Source organism: Canis aureus, chromosome 19 (assembly GCF_053574225.1).
Source record: "Canis aureus isolate CA01 chromosome 19, VMU_Caureus_v.1.0, whole genome shotgun sequence".
Classification (NCBI taxonomy): Eukaryota; Metazoa; Chordata; class Mammalia; order Carnivora; family Canidae; genus Canis; species Canis aureus.
This window is the reverse complement of record NC_135629.1, coordinates 7019243-7044810: the sequence shown is the minus strand read 5'-3', so window position 1 is coordinate 7044810 and position 25568 is coordinate 7019243. Positions and strand designations below refer to the sequence as shown.

General features: G+C 42.6%; 1 protein-coding gene across 2 annotated transcripts in view; it reads left to right on the top strand.

Annotated features, from left to right (window-relative positions):
• Window positions 1–4645: 4645 nt before the first annotated feature.
• MKRN2 (makorin ring finger protein 2) overlaps window positions 4646–25568 on the top strand; it is a 30016-nt gene continuing 9093 nt past the window's right edge. Inside the window, exons 1-6 of one of the 2 annotated variants that reach the window (XM_077857771.1) lie at window positions 4646–4799; window positions 5474–5704; window positions 19809–19937; window positions 21390–21571; window positions 22744–23048; window positions 24667–24881. In XM_077857771.1, coding sequence (XP_077713897.1) covers window positions 5691–5704; window positions 19809–19937; window positions 21390–21571; window positions 22744–23048; window positions 24667–24881 — 845 coding nt within the window. In that variant the 5' untranslated portion in view covers window positions 4646–4799; window positions 5474–5690. The remainder of the gene's footprint in view (window positions 4800–5473; window positions 5705–19808; window positions 19938–21389; window positions 21572–22743; window positions 23049–24666; window positions 24882–25568) is intronic. The other variant, XM_077857770.1, reaches the window with a different exon arrangement.

Here is a 25568-nt window from a genome sequence, read left to right as displayed (position 1 = left end):
AAGAAAGAAGTACCTTTCATACACGTGTCTTACACATACAGTAGTGTAGTAAATACTGATGTAGCACCATCCTGATTCGCATATGCAACTAGCACAAAGAGGGACATTTCTTAGTCATATGTGTTGGCAAACAGAAAATTTAGCAATCTTACATTTGTTTGAACCTAAAAACAAAGCTTCAAAATATATAAATCAAATGTCAGCTAAACTAAAAGAATAGACAATTCTACAGCGGGATTATACTAGAAATGAAAATTAATCAATAAGAAGAAGATGACTAGAAAATCCTCAGTAGTTTAGAAATTAAGCAACACACTTCTAAATAACTTATAGGTCAAAGAATAAATAACAATGGGAATAAGGAGATATTTTGAACTAAATGGTAAGGAAAATATGACATAAAAACTCGTGGAATACAACTAAAAGCTGCTTAGAGGGAATAGTATAGCTTTAAATACATAAAAAAGAACTTTTGAAAATTTGTAATCTAGGGGCACCTGGGTGGCTCAGTTCGTTCAGCATCTACCTTCAGCTCAGGTCATGACTGCAGGGTCCTGGGATCAAGCCCCACATCTGGCTCCCTGCTCAGTGAGGAATCTGCTTTTTCCTCTCTCCCTCTGTGTGCTCTCTCTCTCTCTCTCTCTAATAAACAAATAAATCTTAAAAAAAAAAAAGAAAATTTGTAATCTAAGCTTCCATCTCAAGAAGATAGAAAATGAGCAATTTGTGCTTGCTTCGGCAGCACGTATACTAAAATGAGCAATTTGGCTGCAAAGAACACGGGAAAAGGAAATAGTAAAGATATAAGCAGAAATCAGTGAAATAGAAGACACATTTACAGTAGTGAAAATGAGCAAGCCTAAAAGATGTTCATTGAAAAGATTAATAAAAATTGATAAACATCTAGTCTGATTTTTAAAAAGAGATAAAACATTAATATTAGTATCAATAGTGAAAAGGAGACATTATTATAGATCTAATGGACATTTTTTTTAAAAGATATGAACAACTCCATGAAAATAAATTCAACAACTTAGATGAAATGGACTGATTAGTTTGGGCAGAGGAGCTTTCCAAACCTGCCACACAGAGAGAAAATCTGGAGTCCTATATGTAATACAGCAATTTTTTTTTTAATACAGCAATTAAATCTTTAATCAAATATTGTCCTATAAACTGCGGGTTGAGATGGTTTCAGTGGTAAATCCTTCCAAATACTTTTTTTTTTAATTCTCCATTTTATTTTTTTTAAAGATTTTATTTATTTATTCATGAGAGACACAGAGAAGGCAGAGACATAGGCAGAGGGAGAAGCAGACTCCTCGCAGGGAGCCCAATGTGGGACTCGATCTGGGACTCCAGGATCACACCCTGAGCCCAAGGCAGATACTCAACCACTGAGCCACCAGGCGTCCCTCTTCCAAATATTTAAGGAAAAAATTAATACCTATATTACACAGACTTCTCCAGAGATAAGAGAAGAGAGAGGCCACTGAATTCATTTTATGCATATTTCAAATACTGAGACCTGACATGGACATTACTAGAAAGGAACACTACAGACCAATATCTCTCAAAAAAAGGATGCAGAACTCCTAAACACAGTATTGGTGGCACCTGGGTGGCTCCGTGGTTGAGCATCTGCCTTTGGCTCAGGCTGTGATTCCAGGGTCCTGGGATTGAGTCCATCAGGCTCCCCAGGGGAGTCTGCTTCTCCCTCTAACTATAACTCTGCCTCTCATGAATAAATGAATAAAATCTTTAAAAAAAACCTCCTAAACACAATATTAACAAATAACATCTCATGATTTATAGAAAGAATAATATGGCAAGTGGGGTTTGTCTTAGGAATTCAAGGTTGGTTTAATATTTAAATATTGGTCAATATAATTTAACACAGAAGAAATGATAAAACAATATGGTTTTCTCAATAGATGGGGAAAAAAGATTTAAAAATTTTTTTTAAATATTTTATTTATTTATTCACGACAGACACAGAGAAGCAGAGATACAGGCAGAGGAAGAAGCAGGCTCCATGCAGGGAGCCCGACGTGGGACTCGATCCCTGGTCCCCAGGATCACACCCCCGGGGTTAAGGTGGTGCTAAACCACTGGGCCACCGGGGCTGCCCGAAAAAAAAAACGATTTTGATTTAAAAGAAAGACACATTCATAATTAAAAAAAAAAAAAACTCTAAGAAAACTTGAAAGAGAAATAACTTCCTTAATTTGAAAATGACTTCAAAAACTCTTGGGCTACCATTTTAATTAATGGTGAAATATTAAAAACTTTCCCAGAATTCAGGAACAAGAGAACGATATCGACTATTACCACTTCTATTTAAGGTTACACCGAAGGTTCTCAATAGTGCCCTAAGGCAAGAAAAAAAATACAAGATATAAAGATTGAAAACTGTCATTCTTTGCTGATGGCATGATTGTGTGTGTAGAAAATCCAAAACAATGCACAAACAACATGCTAGAATTAATATATGAATTTGGCATGGGGCAAGCAACAAACAATTAGGACTTTTTTTAAAAAGCATTTAAAATAGCACAAAAGGGTTGCCTGGGTGGCTTAGTTGGTTAAGTGTCTCCCTTCAGCTCAAGTCATGATCCAGGTCTCCTGGGATCAAGCCAGTAGCAGGCTCCCCACTGAGGAAAGCCTGCTACTGCTCCCTTTTCTCCCTTTACTCCTGGCTCCTGCTCTCTCTCTTCCTATCTCTCTCTCTCTCTCAAATAAGTAAAATCTTTTATTTATTTTTTATTTTTTAGATTTTTTTAAAAATTTATTCATAGAGACAGAGAGAGAGAGAGGCAGAGACACAGGCAGAGGGAGAAGCAGGCTCCATGCAGGGAGCCTGACGTGGGACTTGATCCAGGGTCTCCAGGATCACGCCCTGGGCTGCAGGCGGCACTAAACCGCTGCGCCACCAGGGCTGCCCTAAATAAAATCTTTTAATAAAATAGCATCAAAAAACTCATCCAGATACCTAGGAATAAATCTAATAAAAGTCATTGAAGACCTGCACACTGAATTTTGCAATATGCTTCCTAAATTTCTAAGACAATTTCAAGTTTTAAGTAAGTGGAAGTATATATCATGCTCATTCATTGGAAGATTTAATATTTTTACAGCAAAGTGAAAGAAAGAATAATATACAACTATATACAACAACACAGATCTCATAGACATGATGTTGGCCAAAAAGTAGACAGGCAAAAGGGGTGTCTAGGTGGTTCAGTTGGTTAAACATCGCCTTTGGCTCAGGTCAAGATCCCAGGGTCTTGGGATTAAGCTCCACATGGGGCTCGCAGCTCAGCGGGGAGACCTCTCCCTCTCCTTTGCCTCTTCTCTGGCTTGTTTGCTCACATGGTTTCTCTCACTCACTCTTTCTCAAATAAATAAATAAATAAAAAGACAAAAGACTGCATATTGAATGATACCATTTATATCAAGATCAAGATCAATTGAAACTAGTGGTGTTGACAAAGGTGAAAACAAGCAGTTACCTTTGGGAGGTATTGACTGAGAAAGCACGTAAGTGAGCCCTCTGCGGTATAGACAATGTTCTTCATTTTGATCTGATGAATTTATGAGTGTATACACATGTGAAAAAATCTAGGCATACGTGTGTTTTGCGCATTTTATACTGTTCTATCTCAACGTTTAAAAATTTTTAAAGGAATTTTTTTTTAAAGCAATGGGAAACCATTGAAAGGGTTAAAGGAGCTCAGTGACACGATCCTATTTAATGTTTTAAAAATACGTTTTGGGGACGTCTGGGTGGCTCAGTCGTTGCGCATCTGCCTTCAGCTCAGGTCCTGATCCCGGGGTCCTGGGATCGAGGCCTGCACCAGGCTTCTTGCAGGGAGCCTGGTTCTCCCTCTGCCTGTGTTTCTGCTTCTCTGTGTGTATGTGTGTGTGTCTCTCATGATTAATTTATTTTAAAAATACGTCTTGTTACAAGAAAAATATAAATACGTCTTGAGCAAAAACCTATTGGAAGAGGGCGGGAGCAGAAGCAGGACAACCAGGTAAGAGGCTGTGTGACCTCCTGGGCCTAGGCTAGAAGGGATGGCTGCTTGCGGTGGAACCGGGAGACGGGGGACGCCGAGCTGGCGCACGGGAGGGAGGGGTGGAGCAGACCTAAAGGATGTAGAGGAGCAGAGGGAAGGTCCCACGTAGCTTTTTGGGTATCCACCATAGGAAATGGAAGACGAACAGCAGAAGAATGCCGGGGGCGGGGGGGGGGGTGTAAAATGAACTAAAACTTGGGAGTGGGAGACCTTGGAAAAGATCAAACTGCGAGCGAGCCACGGAATTCCTTAAGGGGGAGGCGAGGTCTGCGGGGAGCAGCGGGGGCGAGCCTGAGAAACGGGCTCAAGGCTGCAAGTTTGGATTCGCAGGTCTGGGAGAGGCGGGAGAGGAGTGAGGCGTCCGTGAGGACCCGACCGGGGCGGCGCGTAGGGACCCCCACAGGGATAAAGACTGCGGGGACTCGGGTGCCCGCCAGGCAGGCGCCGCCCGGGGGCCTCGGAAACGCCCGACCCCGAGCGCGGGGCTGCGGGGCCGGCCGGGCCTCAGCCCCCCAGGCGGAACCAATTATGACGGCGACCAGGTTTCCCGCCGGCGCTACACGGTGCCACACGGGAGGGGCGGCGCGCGCCGGCGTGACGCGGCCGCGCGGGATGGGCAGGGCCGACGCCGAGGCGGCGACGGCGGCGAGCGCTGGACGAGGCTGGGACGCGGGGGCCCTCACGCCCGACCACCATGAGCACCAAGCAGGTCACTTGCAGGTCAGTGCGCGGCGCCGGGGGCGGCCGGGCCCCTTGGCTTCCCCTCGCCCGCTCGGCACAGCCCCCCGCTCCGCGCCGGGCCTTGGGCGGCCTTGGGCAGCCAGCGCACCCCGCTTCCCCGCCAGGGAAACTGAGGCTGGAGCGGATTCTCGCCAAGTTGCCCAGCGGGTCGCGGCGCGCTGCGGCGGGACCCGGGCGGCCGGCCTGCGGGGGGCGGCGTGTTGGGGCGGAGATCCGCGGGCGGCGCGGGCGCGGGGGCCTGGGGGCCGGGGGGCCTGGGGGCCGGCGGGGCGTGCGCGGCGCTGGGGCCCGCGGCGGGGGCGGGCGCGGGCGCGGGGGCGGGGCTCCGGGGCTTGGAGTTCAGCGGGAAGGGGAGATGGGGGCCGGGGAAGGGGAAGCTCAGTGGCCGTTTGCAGACGGGGACGCCGCGCAGGGAGTGGTCGTCGACCGATGACCAAGGGCCCCGAAGGAGCTGGGGCCCGAGGTGGGCTTGTTCCCCGGGAGGTTTTGGAACTCCGGTGCCGCCTGCTCGTGCGGGGAGTCGGCAAGCGAGGATTCGGTGCGGGAGATGATCATGGCGGGTGGCGTTCGTTGCGAGCCTGTTTCCAGGTGCTCGGTACGCGTTGTCGCCGCACTTGGCACGGCTGCCGGGCAGATAGGATGCCCCTTTACAGTGCAGGACGTCCAGACGGAAAGAAATTAAGCGATACTCTTAGCGAGACAGCCATTGACGAGGAGAAATACCGCGACGACGGATGCAGGCGGTAGAAAATCCAGAGCCGGAGGCCGCACCGTGACTGCTGCGAGGCAATAAGAGCCTGGTTGTGTAACACCCCCGTCCCTCGCGAACCTGTGGCTCCTCCCTACTGGGTTCCTAGTCTTACGGAACTGATGCTACTTGGAGAGTACACGTTTTATTTTAACAATTAATCGGTTTCGGTAAAACCTGTGTGGGAAACATTGCCCCTCCCCCCCCCAAAACCCCAGTCGTATGGTTTGATTATGTAATAAACAGTTTATCATCTATGTGGTTACTTCTCTTGATTAGCATGAATAATTGAGAAGGGACTATGTAGAAAGTTCTCTGTTAGTATTAGCATATATTAACTGTTCAGTTTATCCAAAGCCCCGGTGGCCTATAGGAAGCAGTTGTCAGGAATTTGCACTTAGTGTCTATAGAAAGTAATTTCACTAGGTTTTTTTTTTTTTAATACTTTATTTAGGGGGGGGTTGAAAATTTTAAAAAAATTATTTGTTCATGAGAGACACACACAGAGGCAGAGACACAGGCAGAGGGAGAAGCAGGCTCCACGCAGGGAGCCCGATGTGGGACTCGATCCCGGGTCTCCAGGTTCATGCCCTGAGCCGACGGCAGCGCAACCACTGAGCCACCCAGGGATCCCCCTCACTAGGTTATTTTTGTGCTAGAAGATCTTTTGTGAAGACCTACGTGTGATCTTTGTGTGTGTGTGTGTGTGATCATTTTTATTTGTATGAAGCAAGTGTTCTGAGTAATTGTATAGTAAATTCTGGTTACTCCTCTTAAAATGTGTCCACAAAAGAAGAGCACACATTTTGGTGATGCTTTATAAGTGAATCTCAACTCTTGTGTGCTATCTAGTTTTACAGACAATAAATCTTATGTTCAGAAGGACTTGAGACTTCATATCTAAATGCAGAAACAAAAACTTAAATCAGGATCATTTTGGCTTTCTCTTTCTGCATTGGGAGATGGCGTAACCTGAAAACTTTTAAATCAGTGGTTCCCAAAAAGGGGGACTCCTGCAGGATGTTGTTGCACATAAAGTCAAGATTGGGTTGGAATGTTGCAAAGGGATCATTACTTCTGTTTAAGTACTGTTGTTTGGTGGGGCCCGTACAATGTACTGAGTGCTCCAGCCATTTCACGTGTAACCCAGTAATCCTCACTGTTCCACAGATTGTGAAACTGAGGCTCAGCACTGAAGTGATTGCTCCAGGTCATTCAGCTTCTAAGTGGCCAACGTGTGGCATCAGTGTCTATACTTTGACTGGATGGCCTCCAAATAAATTTGGGAGTTGCCAAAGTTTCTTCACTGCAGGAATTTTTAAAGCTCTTCACATGTGCATATGAAAGGAAAATGTGTGCAAAACCATAGAAAGTAAAAGAAGTTTACTTGCAAAAGGGTGTGAAGGAGTCAAATTTCACAAGGATTGCCTCACTAAATAAAAAACAGAACACTTTTTTTTTTTTTTTTTAAGACTGATTTATTTGAGAGAGAGTACCCATGTGCACAAGCTGGGGAAAGGGCTGAGGGAGAGAATCTGGAGCAGACTCCTTGCTGAGATCCAACATGGCGCTGGATCCCTGGATGCCGAGATCACGACCTGAGCTGAAAAACACTTTTTTTTTTTTTTTTTTTTTTTTTAAGATTTTACTTACTTATTCATGAGAGGCAGAGACATAGGCAGAGAGAGAAGCAGGCTCCATGCAGGGAGCCTGATATGGAACTTGATCCCGGGATTCCAGGATCCCGCCGTGGGCCAGAGGCAGGTGCTCAACGCTGAGCCACCCAGGCATCCCCACAGAACACATTTAAATGAAAAAACAGCAATATTACCTAGAATATCAAGTTTATATTAGTATTTCATGGTGGAAAAGCTTCTTACTCTATGATCTTTTTCACTAAAGTCTTATCTCCAGACATTGATAACTCAAAGGAAATGTTCAAGATACAGTTTATTTTGGGGACTGGATTTTAATGGGGTGCTCAGATGTTTCTGATTTATCTGAGGGTGCAGTGTTTTTTGCTTGTTTTCCTGGCTGCGGGATGTGATGTACATACTTAATATTAATAGCAGCACAGGGATCCTGGGTGGCGCAGCGGTTTGGCGCCTGCCTTTGGCCCAGGGCACAATCCTGGAGACCCGGGATTGAATCCCACATCAGACTCCCGGTGCATGGGAGCCTGCTTCTCCCTCTGCCTGTGTCTCTGCCTCTCTCTCTCTCTCTCTCTGTGACTATCATAAATAAATTAAAAAAAAAAATAGCACAAAATGTTATAGTTTTGCTTCTATTCTGATACACAGATGTCTCTCCAATAGTTAGATACGAAACGCTAGGTTTTGCAAGTTTAATGACAAAGACATTTCATATGTTTATTGCGTGGAATGGCAAGAGTGGCTGCTTACACAGTTGTGCTGTCAGTCTGTTCTCTCGATTTCTCAGCATGTCATTCTAACCCAGATCTCAAGTTGGCGATTATTTTTTGCTGGTTCTTCTTGCTGACTACTTCCCCGAGTCTTCCAATCTGTTTTCAAAGCCCTGATGCAGGCCTTTATGATAGCTTAGTAACACTTTCTTTTCTTCCTCTTGTGCTAGAGGTCCTTTTGTCTTATCATCACTAGGTGAAGATGTAGGATTTGTTTCCTTAGGAGCATCAAGCTTAGAGCTTTTAATTCTTTGGAAGTCACAAGACATAAAGGACCCTATCAGCTAGTAAGTGGTAGAAGAGCTTGAGTTCTGGAGTTGGGCAGTTCTGGATTCTGATCCTGGTACCACCTGTGCCACAACTTCCTCATCTGTAAAATGAACAAGGTAATACCTAACGAGCAGGGTTGGTTAACCGATTAGACAGTAACAACAGATGAGCATACTTTTGGTGTAGTAGGCTAAGCACTTGCATGCATTGTCTCAGCCAAACTTTAGAGTAGTCTGTGACAGCAGTCTATGAAGTACAATTATTATATTATGGATGGGAAAATTGAAAATTTAAATAACTTGCTTGAGGTCACATAGCAAGTTCTCTGATTTCAGAGTGTTAACCACTACACTGTACCTCAGCCTTACCTCTCATATTTATTTCAGGTCTACCACTGGGCCCAGCATTAACCCTTTTCCCCCTCAGTAGATCTGCATGCAGTACAGCCATAGAATTTAAGTCTGAAAATATGTAAAGAAAAGTGACACTGAGAATGAGAATGCAAATTACCCATATAGTCAGATACAATTTGCAGAAGCGTTTTTGCTAGAGTTAAGCACTGTTGAAAGGTAAGAAACTAGATTGATTTTGTTTGACTCAGCCCTCAGCTGCAGTTTGAGCTGCTAGTGGTTCTGTGGCTTAAAGTGAACCCAGTGTCCTTTGCAACATATAATAGCCACACTGTCTGAAACGGCCCTTTGGGGTCACCCAGTATAACACACCCTTTTGGAATGTCCCCCAGAAATATTCCTACTCTGCAATACACTTCCCCTCATACTACCTGCCCCCCACTCCCCACCCCAATTCATGTCTCTGTCTTCTAGAAAGATATAAGGGATGGCTTGACCATCAGGAAGATTGAGCTGTTAAGAAGTTCATTACAGGGTACAATATGAAATAGGCCTGGATTAAGCTTAATATAACATAGATGGGGAGGGATAGCTCTAAGCAGTTGACAAGCTGCCGCAAAGGACAAGCAGGATATGTTCAAGCTAGTTTTGTGTTTGTCACTGGGGAGTGGAAATGATGACATATGCTACAAAAATAGGACTGGGCTGGCTTCATCTCTTACATAACGCTTGTTTCATGCTCCCCTTTCTTGAAGGCACTGATGGTGGTCTAGAGGTTATTTTTGAAGCTGTTTAAATCTCAGCTTAATCATTTACAGAAGTGATTAATCACTTGCATGAAGTCACCAGTTTATAGGTGACAAAACTAACTAGAAGCTCTAGTTGATGGTTATATATTTGTTTTCTTTTCTTTTTTATATATATATATATTTGTTTTCTTAATGAGAAAGATAGTAGAGTTTGAAAGGCAGGTTGTCTGAAAAGGACTTCTGGGAGGCCGTAGAATTATAACAGGCACCCTTGTAGGATCACCGCTAAGAATCTGTCCTCTTTCATGCCTGGTTAACAAATAGTATTTGGTAAAGAACCTCTAGTTGTCTCCTACCTCCACTCACCCCCCCCCCCTTTTTAAGGAACTCTTCTTGTTTAGTTTCCCTAAAATAAACTATAATGAAGTATTTATTAGATCTTACTTTTGTGGAGCTGTTCATATAGCCACTTTGAGCCTGTTCTCTTCCAGTATTTATAAGTTTACTAATCCTGATCCCTCTTTGTCATTCAGAGTTGGCTCTTGGTGCTGAATTTTTTTTAACTTCTATAGCTTCACAAATTGCCATATTTAAGGACTACTGAAATAATGCAGTTTTATAGCATTTCTCAAAAGAATTGTTAAACTCTTTAAAGTGTAATGTACTTTTGTGTCCAGGTTCCACAAGACCACCCCTCCATCCAGAGATTGGCTAGAAAGACTCCACAGGACTCAGCACATATAATTGTACTGAACGCTTAGATTTACTACAGTGGTATCGCAAGAAGTCAGGGCTAGATCATATGGGAAAAAGGCACAGGTAGCAAGCATCTGGAGGAACCTGTGCTCAGACATCCTGCCTTCACTCCTTCCCATAAAAGGTCACCCAACATACTCTTCCCCCAACAACAAAAATGCAGCAACATGTGCAGAGATTCAGTGCCTAGGCTGGTCACTCTCTGCCTAGGATCTACCAAAATTCCAGATTCCCAGAAGGAAAGCAGATGTTCAGCATAAACCACATTGTAGAGTTTAAGCACAGTGAGCCATTCTTATCACTTAGGGAAATTTTCTAACCATGTAGCAGACATTTTACCAGTCAAGTTGCAGATACTAGGCAGAGGCCAGTTTGTAAATAGGCTTTTCTAAGGATAGCAGGCTCAGACCTGCTGGTTAACTCTTTCCTGTGCACTAAAGTCGGTACTGTGAATAAAAAATCCTTTTGATATAGGCCTTATTTTTTTAAGTTCCTTTCTAATAAAAAAATACTCTTTTGTATAATTTGTCAGGTTCTATGCTGTGTGTTTTTTTTTTTTTTTTTCCAAGTTCACCTGCAGCTGCCTTAAAACAAGTTACTGTATAGCCTCTGATCTCGTGGAAGACCCTGACGGAGTGTTGCTGAGAAAAACCTAGCTGATCACCTAGGAAGAACGCCATGGGATGGCACCTCTGTATAGTCACTAAGTTGCAGGGTCCTGTTCCCATCTTTGTAGGTTCAGAAATTTGATTCTCTTAATGTACTTAGAGGTGGCTCTGCTAGCTTAACTCAAGAGAAACCTAAAAACTAGATACCCTTTTCTAATTTTCCTTAGAGAAAAGAAACTGTTAGGTGGACCTTGTCAATACTTTCTCTGCTTTTGGGCAGATGAACAGGTGAGGAAAATTGGAATTATGTTTAATGAGTAAGGAGGGTTTGAAGGTCTTCAAATCTTGTGGCCTCCAGCTGAGGCAGCCTCCAGGGCCATCACAGAAGCTGATGTGCAGCATGAATTGTCATTTGTGTTCTCTGGCATCCTTCCTCTGGAAAGGGCAGTCTGGGCCTCTTGAGCCTTTCTGACTTACCTTAGAGACCATTGCCTGCCTTCTGTTGCCAAGCCTATTTCCAATAGGCAGAGCCATGTAATTGGTTAGGTTTAGGCTTTCTATGTTCATTTGCATTTAGTTATGTTCCAGATACGCCTTTCTGAAGTTGTTCCCATGTTTCTTCATTAGAGACCAGATGTTCCCAACTGTGTGTTTAAGAGCACTAGCCCTCTTGGGTCAAAGGCCTCCAACTGGGAAGCACCATAGTGTATGGCTGCCACTAGTCAGTCTTCTGCATTGAAGAAGGGAAAGTGCACAGTAGCCTGGAGGGTGAGAAGTCTGGTCCATGAAGGAAGGCGGCTTATAACAGTTCAGTGCAGTGAAAGATGGGGTACAGTGTTTTGACAGGAGCCACACTAAGGGCAAAGGCAGAGTGACAGGGAAGTCAGCTGTGGTGGGAGAAGCTCAGAGCTATCTGGGAAGACCAGAGTTGGGGTCCCTTCCCTAGCAGTTTGACCTTCTGTATGTAAGTCATCTCTCCTCTTTGAGCCTCAGCCTGGGACGTCTTGAGAGTTCATTCTGCCCTTTAGTTTATTTCTGTATATGTTTGAAATTTTCCATAAAAGTCTTTTGAAAATAAGTTAAAACATGGGTTCACAGATAAAGCTCCTTTACAAAGCAACCTCCTAACAGTCTCCTCCCCTTCATTTTCAGCCCTCTCCAAATCTGTCTTCCACCCTGCAACTCAAGTGGCTTTTTCTGAAAAAAGCCTGGGGAAGGGTATGTGTAATAACCATGTAGGCATGCTTCAGAAATAGTGCATGTTCAGTACCAGGCCAATGCAATATAGCAAATTTTGCAATAAAGTGAATCAAATGAACTTTTTGGTTTCCCAGTGCATTATAAAAGTTATGTTTATACTGTAGTCTGTTAAGTGTGCAATAGCATTATATCTAAAACCATGCACATAACTTAATTTGAAAATACTTTCTTGCTAAATTCTAACCATCATCTGAGCTTTCAGCGAGTTGTAATCTTTTTGCTAGTGGACAGTGTTGCCTCAATGCTGATGACTACTGACTGATCGCCATAGTAGTTGCTAAAGGCTGGCGTGGCTGCAGCAGTTTCTTAAAAGAAGACAACGAGGTCTGCCACACTGACCTCTTTTTCATAAACAATTTTTCTGTAGCATGTGATGCTGTTTGATAGCATTTCACCTGCAGTAGAACTTCTTTAAAAATTGGAGTCCATCCTCTCAAACTCTGCTACTTTATCAACTAACTTTATGTCATATTGTAAATCTTTTTTGTCATTTCAGCAGTTTTTAAGCATCTTCACCAAGGAGATGTCACAAAACCACTTTCTTTGCTCATCCATAAGAAGCAACTCCTCATCCATTCTAGTTTTATCATGAGGTCACAGCAGTTCAGTCACGTCTTCATGGTCTACCTCTGATTATAGGTCTTTTGCTCTTGTCACGTCTGCAGTTGTTCCCTCCAGGGAAGTCCTGAGCCCCTTGAAGTTCTCCGTGAGAGTCAGAATCAGCTTCTTCCAGATTCCTATTAATGTTGATACTTTGACTTCTCATAAATCACAAATGTTGTTAATGGAATCTAGAATGGGGCATCATTACTGGAAGGTTCTCAATGGACTCTGCTCAGATTCATCAGAGGAGTCACTGTCTATGGCAGATGGCCGTTACAGATTTACATAATGTATTTCTTAGAATTGAAAGTTGAAATCACTCCCTGACCCCTGGGCTGCAGAATGGATGTTGTAGCAGGCATGAAAACAACATTAATCTTACACATCTCCCACTAAAATTCTTGGGTGACCAGGTTCTTTGTCAGTAAGCAATAGTATTTTGAAAGGAATCGTTTTTTTCTGAGCAGTAGGTCTCAACAATAGACTGAAACCATAGACCACATAGTAAACAGATGTGTTGTCATTCGGGCTTTGCTGTTTCATTTATAGAGCACAGGCAGAGGAGATTTAGCATAATTCCTAAGGGCACTGGGACTTTCAAATAGTAAATTGAGCACTGGCTTCAACTTAAAGTCACCAGCTGTATTAGGTTCTAACAAGAGAGTCAGCCTGTCCTTTGAAGCTTTGAAGCTAGGCATTGACTTCTCTTCTGTAGCTATGAAAGTCCTAGATGTCGTCGTCTTCCAACAGAAGGCTGGCTGTTTCATCTGCATTGGAAGTAGTATAGACACCTTCATTTAATGATCTCAGCTAGATCTGGATGATTTGCTGCAGCTTCTATATCAGCACTTGGTACTTCGCTTTGCACTTTTATGTTATGAAGATGGCTTCTTCCTTAACCCTCATGAACCATGTCTACTAGCTTCAGACTTCTTTTCTGCAGCTTGCTCACCTGTCTCAGTCTTTACAGAATTAAAGAGAGTTTGGACCTTGCTCTCCATTAGGCTTTGGCATTAAGTGCTGGTGGGTTGTGTTGTCCTCTCTCCAGACCACTAAAACCTTCTCCAAATTAGCATTTAGGTTGTCACACTTTTCTTTTTTTTTTTAAAGATTTTATTTATTTATTCATGAGACACACACACACACACAGAGGCAGAGACACAGGCAGAGGGAGAAGCAGGCTCCATGCTGGGAACCTGATGTGGGACTCCATCCCAGGTCTCCAGGATCACACCCTGGGCTGAAGGCAGCGCTAAATTGCTGAGCCACCCAGGCTGCCCAGGTTGTCACACTTTCTTATCATTTGTATTTTCACTGAAGTAGCACTTTTAATTTCCTTCAAGAACTTTTCTTTTGCATCCACCACTTGGCTAACTGTTTGGTGCAAGAGGCTTAGCTTTTGGTCTCAGTTTTTGACATACCTTCCTCACTAATATGAATCATACATACTTGGCTTTTAATGTAAAGTGAGAGACGTGTGACTCTTTGTTTCACTCAAACAGTTAGAGGCCACTGTAGGATTATTGGCCTGATTTCAATATTGTGTGTCAGGGAATGGGGAGCCACCCAAGGAGAGGGAGAGAGTGGTGTAGCAGTCAGAACACATACATTTATTGATTAAATTCTCCATCTTATATGGACATGGTTCATGGTACCCCAAAACAATTACAATAGTAACATCAAAGATAATGGATTACAGATCACCATAACAAATATAATAATAATGAAAAAGCTTAAAGTATTGCAAGAATTACCAAAATGTGACACAGAGACATGTGTGTAAACATGTGTGTTGCAACAAACCTTCAGTTTATAAAATGCAGTATCTGTAAAGCACAATAAATAAAGCTTGTGGACAGTTTTCTGTACGACAGGATGCTTAGAACCTTTCCTCTGCTACTGTCTGTTGTAAATCTCTGAGAAGATTAGACTGTGCCATTTCCTAAGTTGACTTGACTCCAGGCCCTTTTGTTATCTCTCATTTTCAGATGCACTCATCAGAATTTCCCCTGACACCAGGGTAACTTGAAGCACAATTAAATGATATTCCAGCCTTGTCTCTCGACAGGCCTGTTTGCAGCCCCTCACAGCCTCCCTTCTGTGCATTTTTCTTGCTATCTTCTCTTTCCTCTCTCCCATTGGTACCCCCACTACTTTGCAGACTGTGCTTCAGCCTGACATCCTCTGGGATGTTGCCCTGTCTCAGTTCATGGTATGTGTTTCCTCAGCAATCTGCATGCTTTGTGATAAGGCACAGGTCACTTTTGTAACTGTCAGCTTAATTGTCATTGTGCTTTACTGCACCTTAATAACAGCCGAACTTTTGGGGGTACCTATTGTGAGATAGATACTGAACTATGCATTTTTATTTACCTTTTTACCCTCACCAGTATGTATTTATTTTTTTTAAACTAAAATAACCATTTATTATAAAAGCAGTGTACGTTCATGGTGGAAATGTTAGAAATGTACACATCAGCGGGGCGCCTGAGTAGCTCAGTTGGTTAAGCATCTGCCTGTGGCTCAAGTCATGATCCCAGGGTTTTGAGATCCAATCCCCACATTGGGCTCCCTGCTCAGCAGGGAGTCTGCTTCTCCCTCTGTCCCCACTTATGCTCTGTCTGTCTGTTAAATAAATAAATAAATAAATAAATAAATAAATAAATAAATAAATAAATAAATAAATTTAAAAAATACAGCTCTGCAAAAATAAAATTACTATATACCTTACTCATAAGGATTGCCTCTCATAATGTGCAATTATATATTTGTAGATTTTTAAAACTCATGTATGTATGTGTATTTTTAAAAATTGATTTTTCCAAAATGAGAATGTACTGTGTGTTATTTTCAAAATTTTTAATTGTGGTAAAATATACATGAGTTTATCATCTTAACCATTTTTAAGTGTACAATTCAGGAGTATTAAATATATTCACACTGTTGTGGAACCATCACTACCATCCGTCTCCAGAACTTTTTCATCTTTTCAAGCTGAAACTCTGTCCCCATTAAACACTAACTCCCCACTCCCCATCCCTCCTCATCCCAGCCCCTGGCAGCCACCATGCTGCTTCTGTCTCTGGGAATCTAACTATTATAGGAACCTCATCTCATGTAAGTGGGATCATACAGTATATGTCCTTTGGTGTCTGACTTATTTTACTTAGCACAGTGTCCTCAAAATTCATCATGCTGTAGAATGTGTCAGTTTCCTTCCTTTATAAAGCAGAATAATAATTCATTGTATGTATGTGCTACATTTTATTTCTCCATTAATCCATCGATAGACACTTGGATTGTTCCTTCCTTCTGGCTACTGGAATAATGCTGCTAGGAATATGGGTATACAAATACTTGAGTCCTTGCTTTTGGGGTTTTTTTTTGTATCCGAAAGTGGAATTGCTGGGTCATATGATAATTCTATTTTTAATTCTTTGAGGAACCACTATACTGTTTTCCATAGTGACTGCACCATTTTACTGTAAATGGTGTTTTATAATCTCCTTCTTCCAGTTAATCTTCAACTTCCCATGTCATTTTACCTAATACCCAGTTCACCCTGATTTGTTCCAAAAATGCCTTTATTTTTTTTTTTTAATTTTTTATTTATTTATGATAGTCACAGAGAGAGAGAGAGAGGCAGAGACACAGGCAAAGGGAGAAGCAGGCTCCATGCACCGGGAGCCCGATGTGGGATTCGATCCCGGGTCTCCAGGATCACGCCCTGGACCAAAGGCAGGTGCCAAACCGCTGCGCCACCCAGGGATCCCCAAAAATGCCTTTATATCTGGTTTGTTCAAACCAAGATATAATCCTAGACTAAGGGACACCTGGATAGCTCAGTAGTTGGGTGCATCTGCCTTCAGCTCAGGGTGTGATCCTGGAGTCTTGGGATGGAGTCCCACCTCGGGCTCCCTGCATGGAGCCTGCTTCTCCCTCTGCCTTTGTCTCTGCCTCTCTTTTTCTCTCTCTCTCTCTCTCTCTGTCTCTTATGAATAAATAAATAAAATCTTAAAAAAAATCATAATCCTAGACTAAATATTGCATCTGGTTATTACATACTTTATGTAATTTCTACTAACCTAGCACAGCTCCTTCCTTTTTTTTTTTTTAATTTTTTTCTTTTTAAATTTATTTATTCATGATAGTCACACACAGAGAGAGAGAGAGAGGCAGAGACACAGGCAGAGGGAGAAGCAGGCTCCATGCACCGGGAGCCCGACGTGGGATTCGACCCCGGGTCTCCAGGATCGCGCCCTGGGCCAAAGGCAGGCGCCAAACCACTGCGCCACCCAGGGATCCCAGCTCCTTCCTTTTTAATTTTTTTTTTTTTTTTTTTTAAGATTTATTCATTAAAGAGAGAGCTCACACTAGCAAGAGGAGGGCAGAGAGAGAGAGAGAGAAAAAGACTCCCTGATGAGCTCGGAGCCAGTGGGGCTTGATCTCACAACCCTGAGATCATGACCTGAGCTGAAATCAAGTTGGACACTTAACGAGTGAGCCACCCAGGCACCCCTAAATTTTTCTCAACAGCTTTATGAAAGTAGAATTTACATACTACAAAATTTGCTCATTTTAAGCATACAAGCCAAAGATTTTTCGTCAAGTTAAAGTTGTGCAATACCATAATTAAATTTAAGAACATTTTCATCACCCCCAAAATGACCTCTTGTGCTCATTCGCAGTCATTCATTCCTCATTACCCCTTCTCCCAACCTAGGGAACCATTTATCTACTTTTTGTTCCTACGGATTTGTCCCCCCACCCCCACCCCTGCCTTTTTAGTGTAAGCTCTATACCCACCTTGGGGCTTGAACCCATGACCCCAAGATCAAGAGTCGTGTGCTCTACTGACTGAGCCAGCCAGGTGCCTCTGCCCCTTTTTTTGATCCTGTATTTAAATGGAATCACTCAAAATGTGGTATTTTGTGTCTGGGTCATTTCGCTTAATGTGTTTGAGGTTTGTCTGTGTTACAGCACACATCAGTACTTCATTCCTTTCTATTGCCAAATAATACCCCATTTTATGGATATATTATGTTTTACTTACCCATTCACCAGTTGAAGGAATTATGTAACTTGTCACTTTCTGGCCATTATGAATGATACTTCTACGAACATCCATTTACAAGTATTTGTATGAATGTATGTTTTTATTTTTCTTGAGTAAATAGGAGTGAAATTGTTGAGTCATAATGGTAAATTTAAGTCTAAAAAAACACCAATCTTTTTTTCAGAGTCCTGTTCCCCTTGCCTACCTTCCATGACACTTGTTAAAGAAACCCCTGGTCCATACCACCTCTTCTTTTTATATTTATCTGGTTGCTTTCTCCTTATGGCTTTGAGCTTGTTCCCAATCACCTGTATTTCCTATAAAGTAGGAGTTAGATCTGGAGTTTTGTAGGAGTTAGATCTGGAGTTTTGTTGGATTCGAGTTCAATGTTTTTGGCTAGAATGTATCACAGGCTATGTTGTATACTTAATTCATATTGGGTCACATCAGCAGACACATAATATTTGAACTTCCTTTTTTTTTTTTTCCATGTAGGTACTATGTCCATCTTTTGTATTTGAAAATATTATTCTTTTCCCCCATTGAATTACCCAGACAGGCTTATCAAAAGTCAGCTTCATGTGTGTATCACTATTTACAAGCTCTTTAAAGAGCTTCCCTCCAACTCCTTGAACTCTATTCTCTGTCTCTTCAGCCCAGCAAGACTGCTGTGCTCTGCTCAGGACTCACCTCCTTGCACTGAGATCCAGGGTACGCCTCCCAGAAGAAAGCCAGGCTTTCCCTTGTTGCACTTGTTTCATATATTTTGTTCTGTTAGCTAGCTTTTTTACATTGGAGGGCAGGTTCTATGCTCCTTCACAGCTAAAAGCAAAAATCTGTTCTTTTTTTTTCCTCTCCTCTTCAGTTTGAATAGTTTCTATTGCTGTGTCTTCAGGTCTTCTGAGATTTTCTTTCATCCTGTCTAATTTACAGTAAGTGTGTCTAGTGAAATCTTCATTTCAGATATTGCACTTTTCATTTCTGAAAGTTCCATTTGGTTTATATTTTCTAATTCTCTTCATACTCAGCATAATTGAACATATTTATAGTAGCTGTTTTTAAAGTCCTATCTACTGATTCCATCATCTGTCATTCCTATAACTTACTAATTTTTCTCCTGGTCATGGGTCACATTTGTCTGCTTTTGGCATAGCTGCTTATTTTTTTACTGGATGCCAGTGTGAATGTTTTTGAGCATTTGTATTTTATTGTCTTCCTTCAAAGATGTTAAAGTATGTTTTGGCTGACAGTTATTCGCTATCAGCTCTGTCCTTTTGAAACTTGCTTTTAAGCTTTGTTAGGGCGGGTCTAAAATCCTCGTTCGGTCTCTTTACACCTAGTACCAAGGCATGTGCCTTTGAGATCACTCTACTGTTTGCTCTGAGTTTTCAGCCAGGTCTCTGTACTCTCGCTGGACAGAATTATAAAACCTCCCAGTTATTTCATGAGAACCTGTACTAGACATTGCAGTGGAACATTCTTATATATGTATCTTTTGTGCTGCATTTTCTAATTTGATCCTTGCTACAACCCAGTAAAGTAGATAGTGTTATTTTCATTTTATGGATGAAGGTAGTGAGGTTTGTTTTGTGACTTGCTGGATCTTGGGCCCAGGTCTCTGATCCATATACAGCCATACCCTTTAAACTCCATGAGAACAGAGAGAACAGTTTTTCAGAGTATTCTCTCAGTTTTGAGTCTCACATTTACATATGTAACATCTCAAATCAAGAGGGTATATCTTAAAACAAATTTATGGCATTATTTTTCTTCCAGAAAACGGTCATTGAATTAGTTGTGGTGCATCAAAAATCACTATTATGTTTTATTTTTATTTTTTAAAGATTTTATTTATTTATTCATGAGAGACACAGAGGGAGAGAGGCAGAGACCCAGGCAGAGGGAGAAGCAGGCTCCATGTAGGGAGCCCGACGTGGGACTCGATCCCGGGTCCCCAGGATCAGGTCCTGGGCCGAAGGTGGCGCTAAAGCACTGAGCCACCCATCACTGTTTTAGAATCAAGGAAATATGTTTATCTCCAGGGCCTAATAGAGCCTTGATACATAATACATATATAATAAGCATTTGTATGCTAGATTCAAGAATATGGTAATTTTGTAAAGCAAAATGTCTCTAAAAGTTTTATGCCTCCGCTTGCCTCTCCAGGTATTTTATGCATGGTGTCTGTCGGGAAGGAAACCAGTGCCTGTTTTCACATGACTTGGCAAACAGCAAGCCATCCACCATCTGCAAATACTATCAGAAGGGTTACTGCGCCTATGGGACTCGATGCAGGCAAGATCTACAGCTGCTTCCAACTGTCCTATCAAATTAAATATTATCAGAAACTCAGATCCTTCATTTGGAGCATGGGTGTCGATGAGGGGAATTTTTTTTTTTTTTTAAGTTTTTTTTTTAGAGAGAGAGTGTAGAGGGGTAAGGGGCAGAGGGGGAGGAAGAGATTCCTAAACAGCCTCCATGTCCAGCGTAGAGCCTGACTCGGGCTCAATCTCATGACCCTGATATCATGACCTGAGCCAAAATCAAGATTCAGTTGCATAACCAACTGAGCCATCCAGGCAAATTTTAATTTGAAAGTAATTTAACAATAAAAAGTACAGCAGATCATTTTGAAATATAAGTTTCATTACCATAATTTTAATTTTTCAAAATCACTTTTCAGGCCTTATTCTTATGAGATTTTCTTTTTTTCTTAATGAGACTTTTAAAAATTGCACCCACAGTATATATATCTTGCCTTTTCCCCCACTTAACATGTCACAAGCTTTTACCTAAGCTGCTACTTTATTTCCTACTTGTAATTTTATGTTTCATGATGTTAACATGCCATCATCTTATTAACTATTCCTCTCTCAGAAAGTTAAGTGATAGGGATGCCTGGATAGCTCAGCAGTTAAGCTCTGCTTTCAGCTCAGGGCGTGGTCCTGGAGTTCAGGGATCAAGTCCCACATCGAGTTCCCTGCATGGAGCCTGTTTCTCCCTCTGCCTATGTCGTGTGTCCCCCACCCCGTCTCTCATGAATAAATAAATAAAATCTTAAAAAAAAAAAAAAAAAAAAAAGAAAAGAAAGAAAGAAAGAAAGTTAAGTGGTTTCCAGGTTTTTTTTTTTTCTTTTTTTTTTTGCTGTGAGTGCCCCTGCAGTGAACATTTATATGCATACAGAGTCTGCCTTTTTCCCACTCAGTGTCTGTAGGGAAATTTTGTAAATTCTAAACAGGAAAACATTCCAGAAACCTGATCAGGTGCTTTTATACTGAAGAGCTTATATGTTCTTTCCTGTGCTGACTGGAGGGTGTAGAAGTTGGCCCTGCCATGCCAGTGGGTACCCCGGAGAGTCCAGGAAGACTGGTCTCCAGCTATTACATTGGCCATCATTAACTTTTCAGGGACTTCTGCCAGAAGAACACTGGCTTGGAGAGATTTCACTTCAACATCTGGCTGGAATTCTCAGGATTTCTCTGTGTTCTGGGATATTTTGCCTGTCCCACTCACATCCCCCTAGGACACTTAAGTGTACATGATAGACAGCAGTGTACCTACTACTCTCTTAGAATCACCAGGCATTTCTTACCAATTGATAAGCCTTTTATCATTTAACATGTGGGAAAAGATTCTCATTTTCCACCTCCACAAATGGAACAGAAGAAAAGATGGTCCACGTCTAGAAGTGTGGGAGGCATGCGCAGGTGCTGTGTCCATAATGCATTTTCTGTGTGTTTTGTTTAGATATGATCACACGAGGCCTTCTGCTGCAGCTGGTGGTGCTGTGGGCACCATGCCTCACGGTGTGTCCTCCCCGGGTTTCCATAGTCCTCACTCTGCTTCCGACCTCACTGCATCTATTGTGAAAACTAACTTACACGAGCCTGGGAAACGTGAGAAGAGAACATTAGTACTTAGAGACCGAAGTGAGTGAGCAGAGTCATTTCATTGCCTCTTTTTGAAAAGCAGTGTTGTTTGCTCGTGATGCTTCTTTCTGGCCCTCCCTTGTCAGAGGGCTCCTAACCTAGTCTCCCTCCCAGCTGTTCAAGTGTAGACCCCAGAACTGTCCTGAGAACAGCTTCATTTGGCTGCTGAGCATGCAGGTGATGCGTTGGGCCTACAGGCTGGGTCACTGCCAAATTTGGCCTGGCAAGAGCTACAGAGTGACTTTTTGTCAGTGTGTGGCTGCCATGGGGTGCTTCCCCAATTCTGAGAAGCACCCGGCTGCTCATTTCAAAGCTACATATTTTGATAAAGTACATGTTTCACTGTTTTATTTCTAGGTCAGTTCAAAGTCTTAGTTATTATGCTTAGCCAGTATTTGGTATTTTAGGTTGCAACTCTGATAATATTGGGGTTTCGGGAGTGGTTTGTACCTTGGACCGGGGTTTGGGGAGGAGGTGGTAGGACTACAAATCATAAAAGTTATTTTTATTGGCTAGTCCTCAACGAGTAAAAGGATTTCTGGTTCTTGGAATTGTGTGACATAAGATAGGTAGATTCCATCCTAAGCAAACAAGTAATTGTTCTAGTCCAATGTCCTTTCTAAAAAGGCCAGAAGTGTGTGAGGTGGGAATGCCATAGAGGAGTTCCACACTGGCCTCAGGACCCAAAGACTCACTAAATTTTCATTCTAGCTTACTGTAAAATGATAGATAACTTCTAATATAAAGGAAAATGCTGTATTTTATTGACTTCATTCTAAATCCCCATTGACGTATATTTTGGTGTTTAAAAAAAATTATTACTAATTTTTTAGTGTTAACTGGTCCATGGGTTGACATTTCCATATTTGTCATTTTTAAATAGAAACTTTATAGTTCTTTCATTTAAATAGATCGTGGTCCGTTTTGCTAATTTCCTGTATTGCCAATTATGTTTTTTCCTTTTTTTTAAAAAAAAAATCATAATAATATCATTATAAACATTATACTGTTCCTTCTATTTTTCCCTCTTGGCCTGTTTTTTTTTCTGTATGATCCAAAGAGTGGAATTCCCAAGGTCAGGGTTACTTAATTTGTTAGGTTTTGACTAACTGCTTACCAGAAAGTTTGGGCCAGTTTTCACTTGTGTGTGTGTTATTATGTTTTGTATTAAGATCTCTCTGGCATGGCTGAAGAAAAGACTTGCCCAAGTGTGGTGAGTAATTCAGGAGGCTGCAGTGATCTCCAGAACAGCCCAGAAATGAAGCCGCATTCCTACCTCGATGCGATCAGGAGTGGCCTTGATGATTTAGAAGCCAGCAGCTCCTACAGCAGTGAACAGCAGCTGTGCCCCTATGCAGCTGCTGGGGAGTGCCGGTTTGGGGATGCTTGTGTCTACCTGCATGGGGAAGTGTGTGAAATCTGTAGGTTACGAGTCCTGCATCCCTTCGACCCAGAGCAAAGGAAAGCTCATGAGAAGGTAAAATTGCAAGCCTTTGCATGAACTTATTTTTAAGAAATTTGAAACACACTAAGTGACAAAATTGTTGGTGTTCCTATAAGCATCCCTCTGCCAATAATACCTGCAATATGTACCTGGCATATTTATAATCCTATTTTTTTTTAAAGATTTTATTTATTTGACAGAGTGAGAGACCACAAGCCAGGGGGAGGGCAGGGGAGGAGGAAGAAGCAAACTCCCCACTGAGCAGGGAGCCCCATGTGGGGTTTGATTCCAGGACCCCAGGATCGTGATCTGAGCCAAAGGCAGATGCTTAACCAACTGAACCACCCATGCACCCCATAACCCTATTTTCAAGTCCTTTTCCCTGTTGTCATTTTGACCGTTTTTAATTATTTAGAATGAAGGAAAAGGGAAGAGGCACCAGAAACAAAGCAATGCAAAGTTCAGAGAACAAATCTAACTCAAGAGTATGGATGGATGGGTGGGTATGTGTATAAAAGAGGAGAGATGCATTACATACACATCCTCCGTATGTTTACATATCCTCATGCTTGAGGTTCAGCCTGGCTGAGTTCTGGAGAATTTGAGGAGCCAAGTATTGGAAGGGACCTTTCAGGTCATCAGGTCCGCAATATTTCTGGAGGCTCTGCCTCACACTAGGCTCAGTGTGAAGATGGGTAAGAGAGATAGAAAGGAGCCCATAGCTACAGTGTTAGAGCTTATGACGGTGAGCAGGCCATGGGGTGTTGAGGGCTGAGTCTGTTCCTTCCCACTGCCTTCCTAGGGGTGTTCAGGAGAGCACGAAATTAGAGCTTTCCTCTGCGCCCAGGTGTGCTGAGGTTTTTGTGCTGCACGTATTGGTTTATCTCCCATCCGTGTCCACCATGAGCTTCCCAGGGCAGAACCTGGGGCTTCAGACTCTGCATTGACTCTCATGCCTGATACACAGTGCCTCACATGGGGGGTATTCAGCAACTACTTACTGAATGAATACATTCATTAAATGGCTTGTTCTTTTTTTTTTTTTTTTAAGATTTTATTTATCTATTCAAGAGAGACACACACAGAGAGAGGCAGAGACACAGGCAGAGGGAGAAGCAGGCTCCATACAGGGAGCCCGATGTGGGACTCCATCCTGGGTCTCCAGGATCATGCCCTGGGCTGAAGGCGGTGCTAAACCGCTGAGCCACCCGGGCTGCCCAATGACTTGTTCTCTTGAGAAGTGGTGCTGCTTACCTCTGACTCTGAACGACCATCCTAGTGTTTTAAGTTAAGGATTGTTCAGCATTTCTGATACTGGTATAAATCAGAGTGGGAAGACAATGCCCCAGAAAAGCCTGGAAATGGGGGTCCTAGGCTCTGTGAACTCTGATCCCAGGCTGGTCCTCTAAACTGGCGGTGACCATAGCATGCTAGGAAAACAAGAGGCTGGGCAGGTGATGTTTGAAGTTCTTTTTGTGGTCTGAGAGAGCTTTGTGTCTTGAAGCCAGGGGCTGCTGGGCTCCACCTCAGGCATTCATGGTGTGCGTGCCTTCCTGATCTTGGGTGTGGCAGTGTGGCCACCGTTGCTCCCTGGCTCTTGCCTCTCCCCAGCAGCCTAATAGCGTTGCCCTCCTTTCTCTCTGTACTTCAGATCTGCATGTCGACATTCGAACACGAGATGGAAAAGGCCTTTGCCTTCCAAGCAAGTCAGGATAAAGTATGCAGTATCTGCATGGAAGTGGTCCTTGAGAAGGCATCTGCTTCTGAGAGGAGATTTGGGATTCTCTCCAACTGCAATCACACGTACTGCTTGTCCTGCATCCGGCAGTGGAGATGTGCCAAGCAGTTTGAGAACCCAATCATTAAGTAAGTCCAACTAGGGGTCTTAGGTGTGGGACCTGGGGAGTTAGATTTGGGGCCTTCTTCTATCTACTCTTAATTTCTCCCTTGGCCTCCAGTGTGAAAATAACTAGTGAGTCCTAGCCCCTAACTGCAGGAGCCTAGGCATGTCAAGTAGCCTTCTTTTTTAAAATATGTGCCTTTTCCTTTAAAATATGGGTAACAGCTCCTGCCAACTGTCAGGGTGATTGGGGCCACTCGGCAGGGATCATCTGTGTGAGAAAGTGTTAATGGCACTGGCCTTTTGGCTCCAACACCAGCAGTTAGTAGTGGCTGTCCCTTAGGCTGATTGCCTTTTATATTTTCAGCCTTTATTTTTTTTTTTTCATCTATAAAATAGGATTGTTTGAGGATTAAATGGAATAATGCATCTAACACATTTTACGTAGTGTATGATACATAGGATGTGCTCCATGGAGCCAGCACAAGCTTCTTTTTTCCCCTGGCTTTATTGAGATATCTGACATATAACAACACAGGAGTCTTAAATTTTGCAGAGGGACAGGGGAAGAGCTTACTCATACTGAAGAGTTAATGTGTGCTGTGTACTGTTAGAAACTCTTCACGTAAATTAGCTTCTAATTCTCTCAGACCCAGTGATCATTCTCATTTACAGATAAGGAAACTGTGGTAGAGTGAAGTCAAGTAATGTGC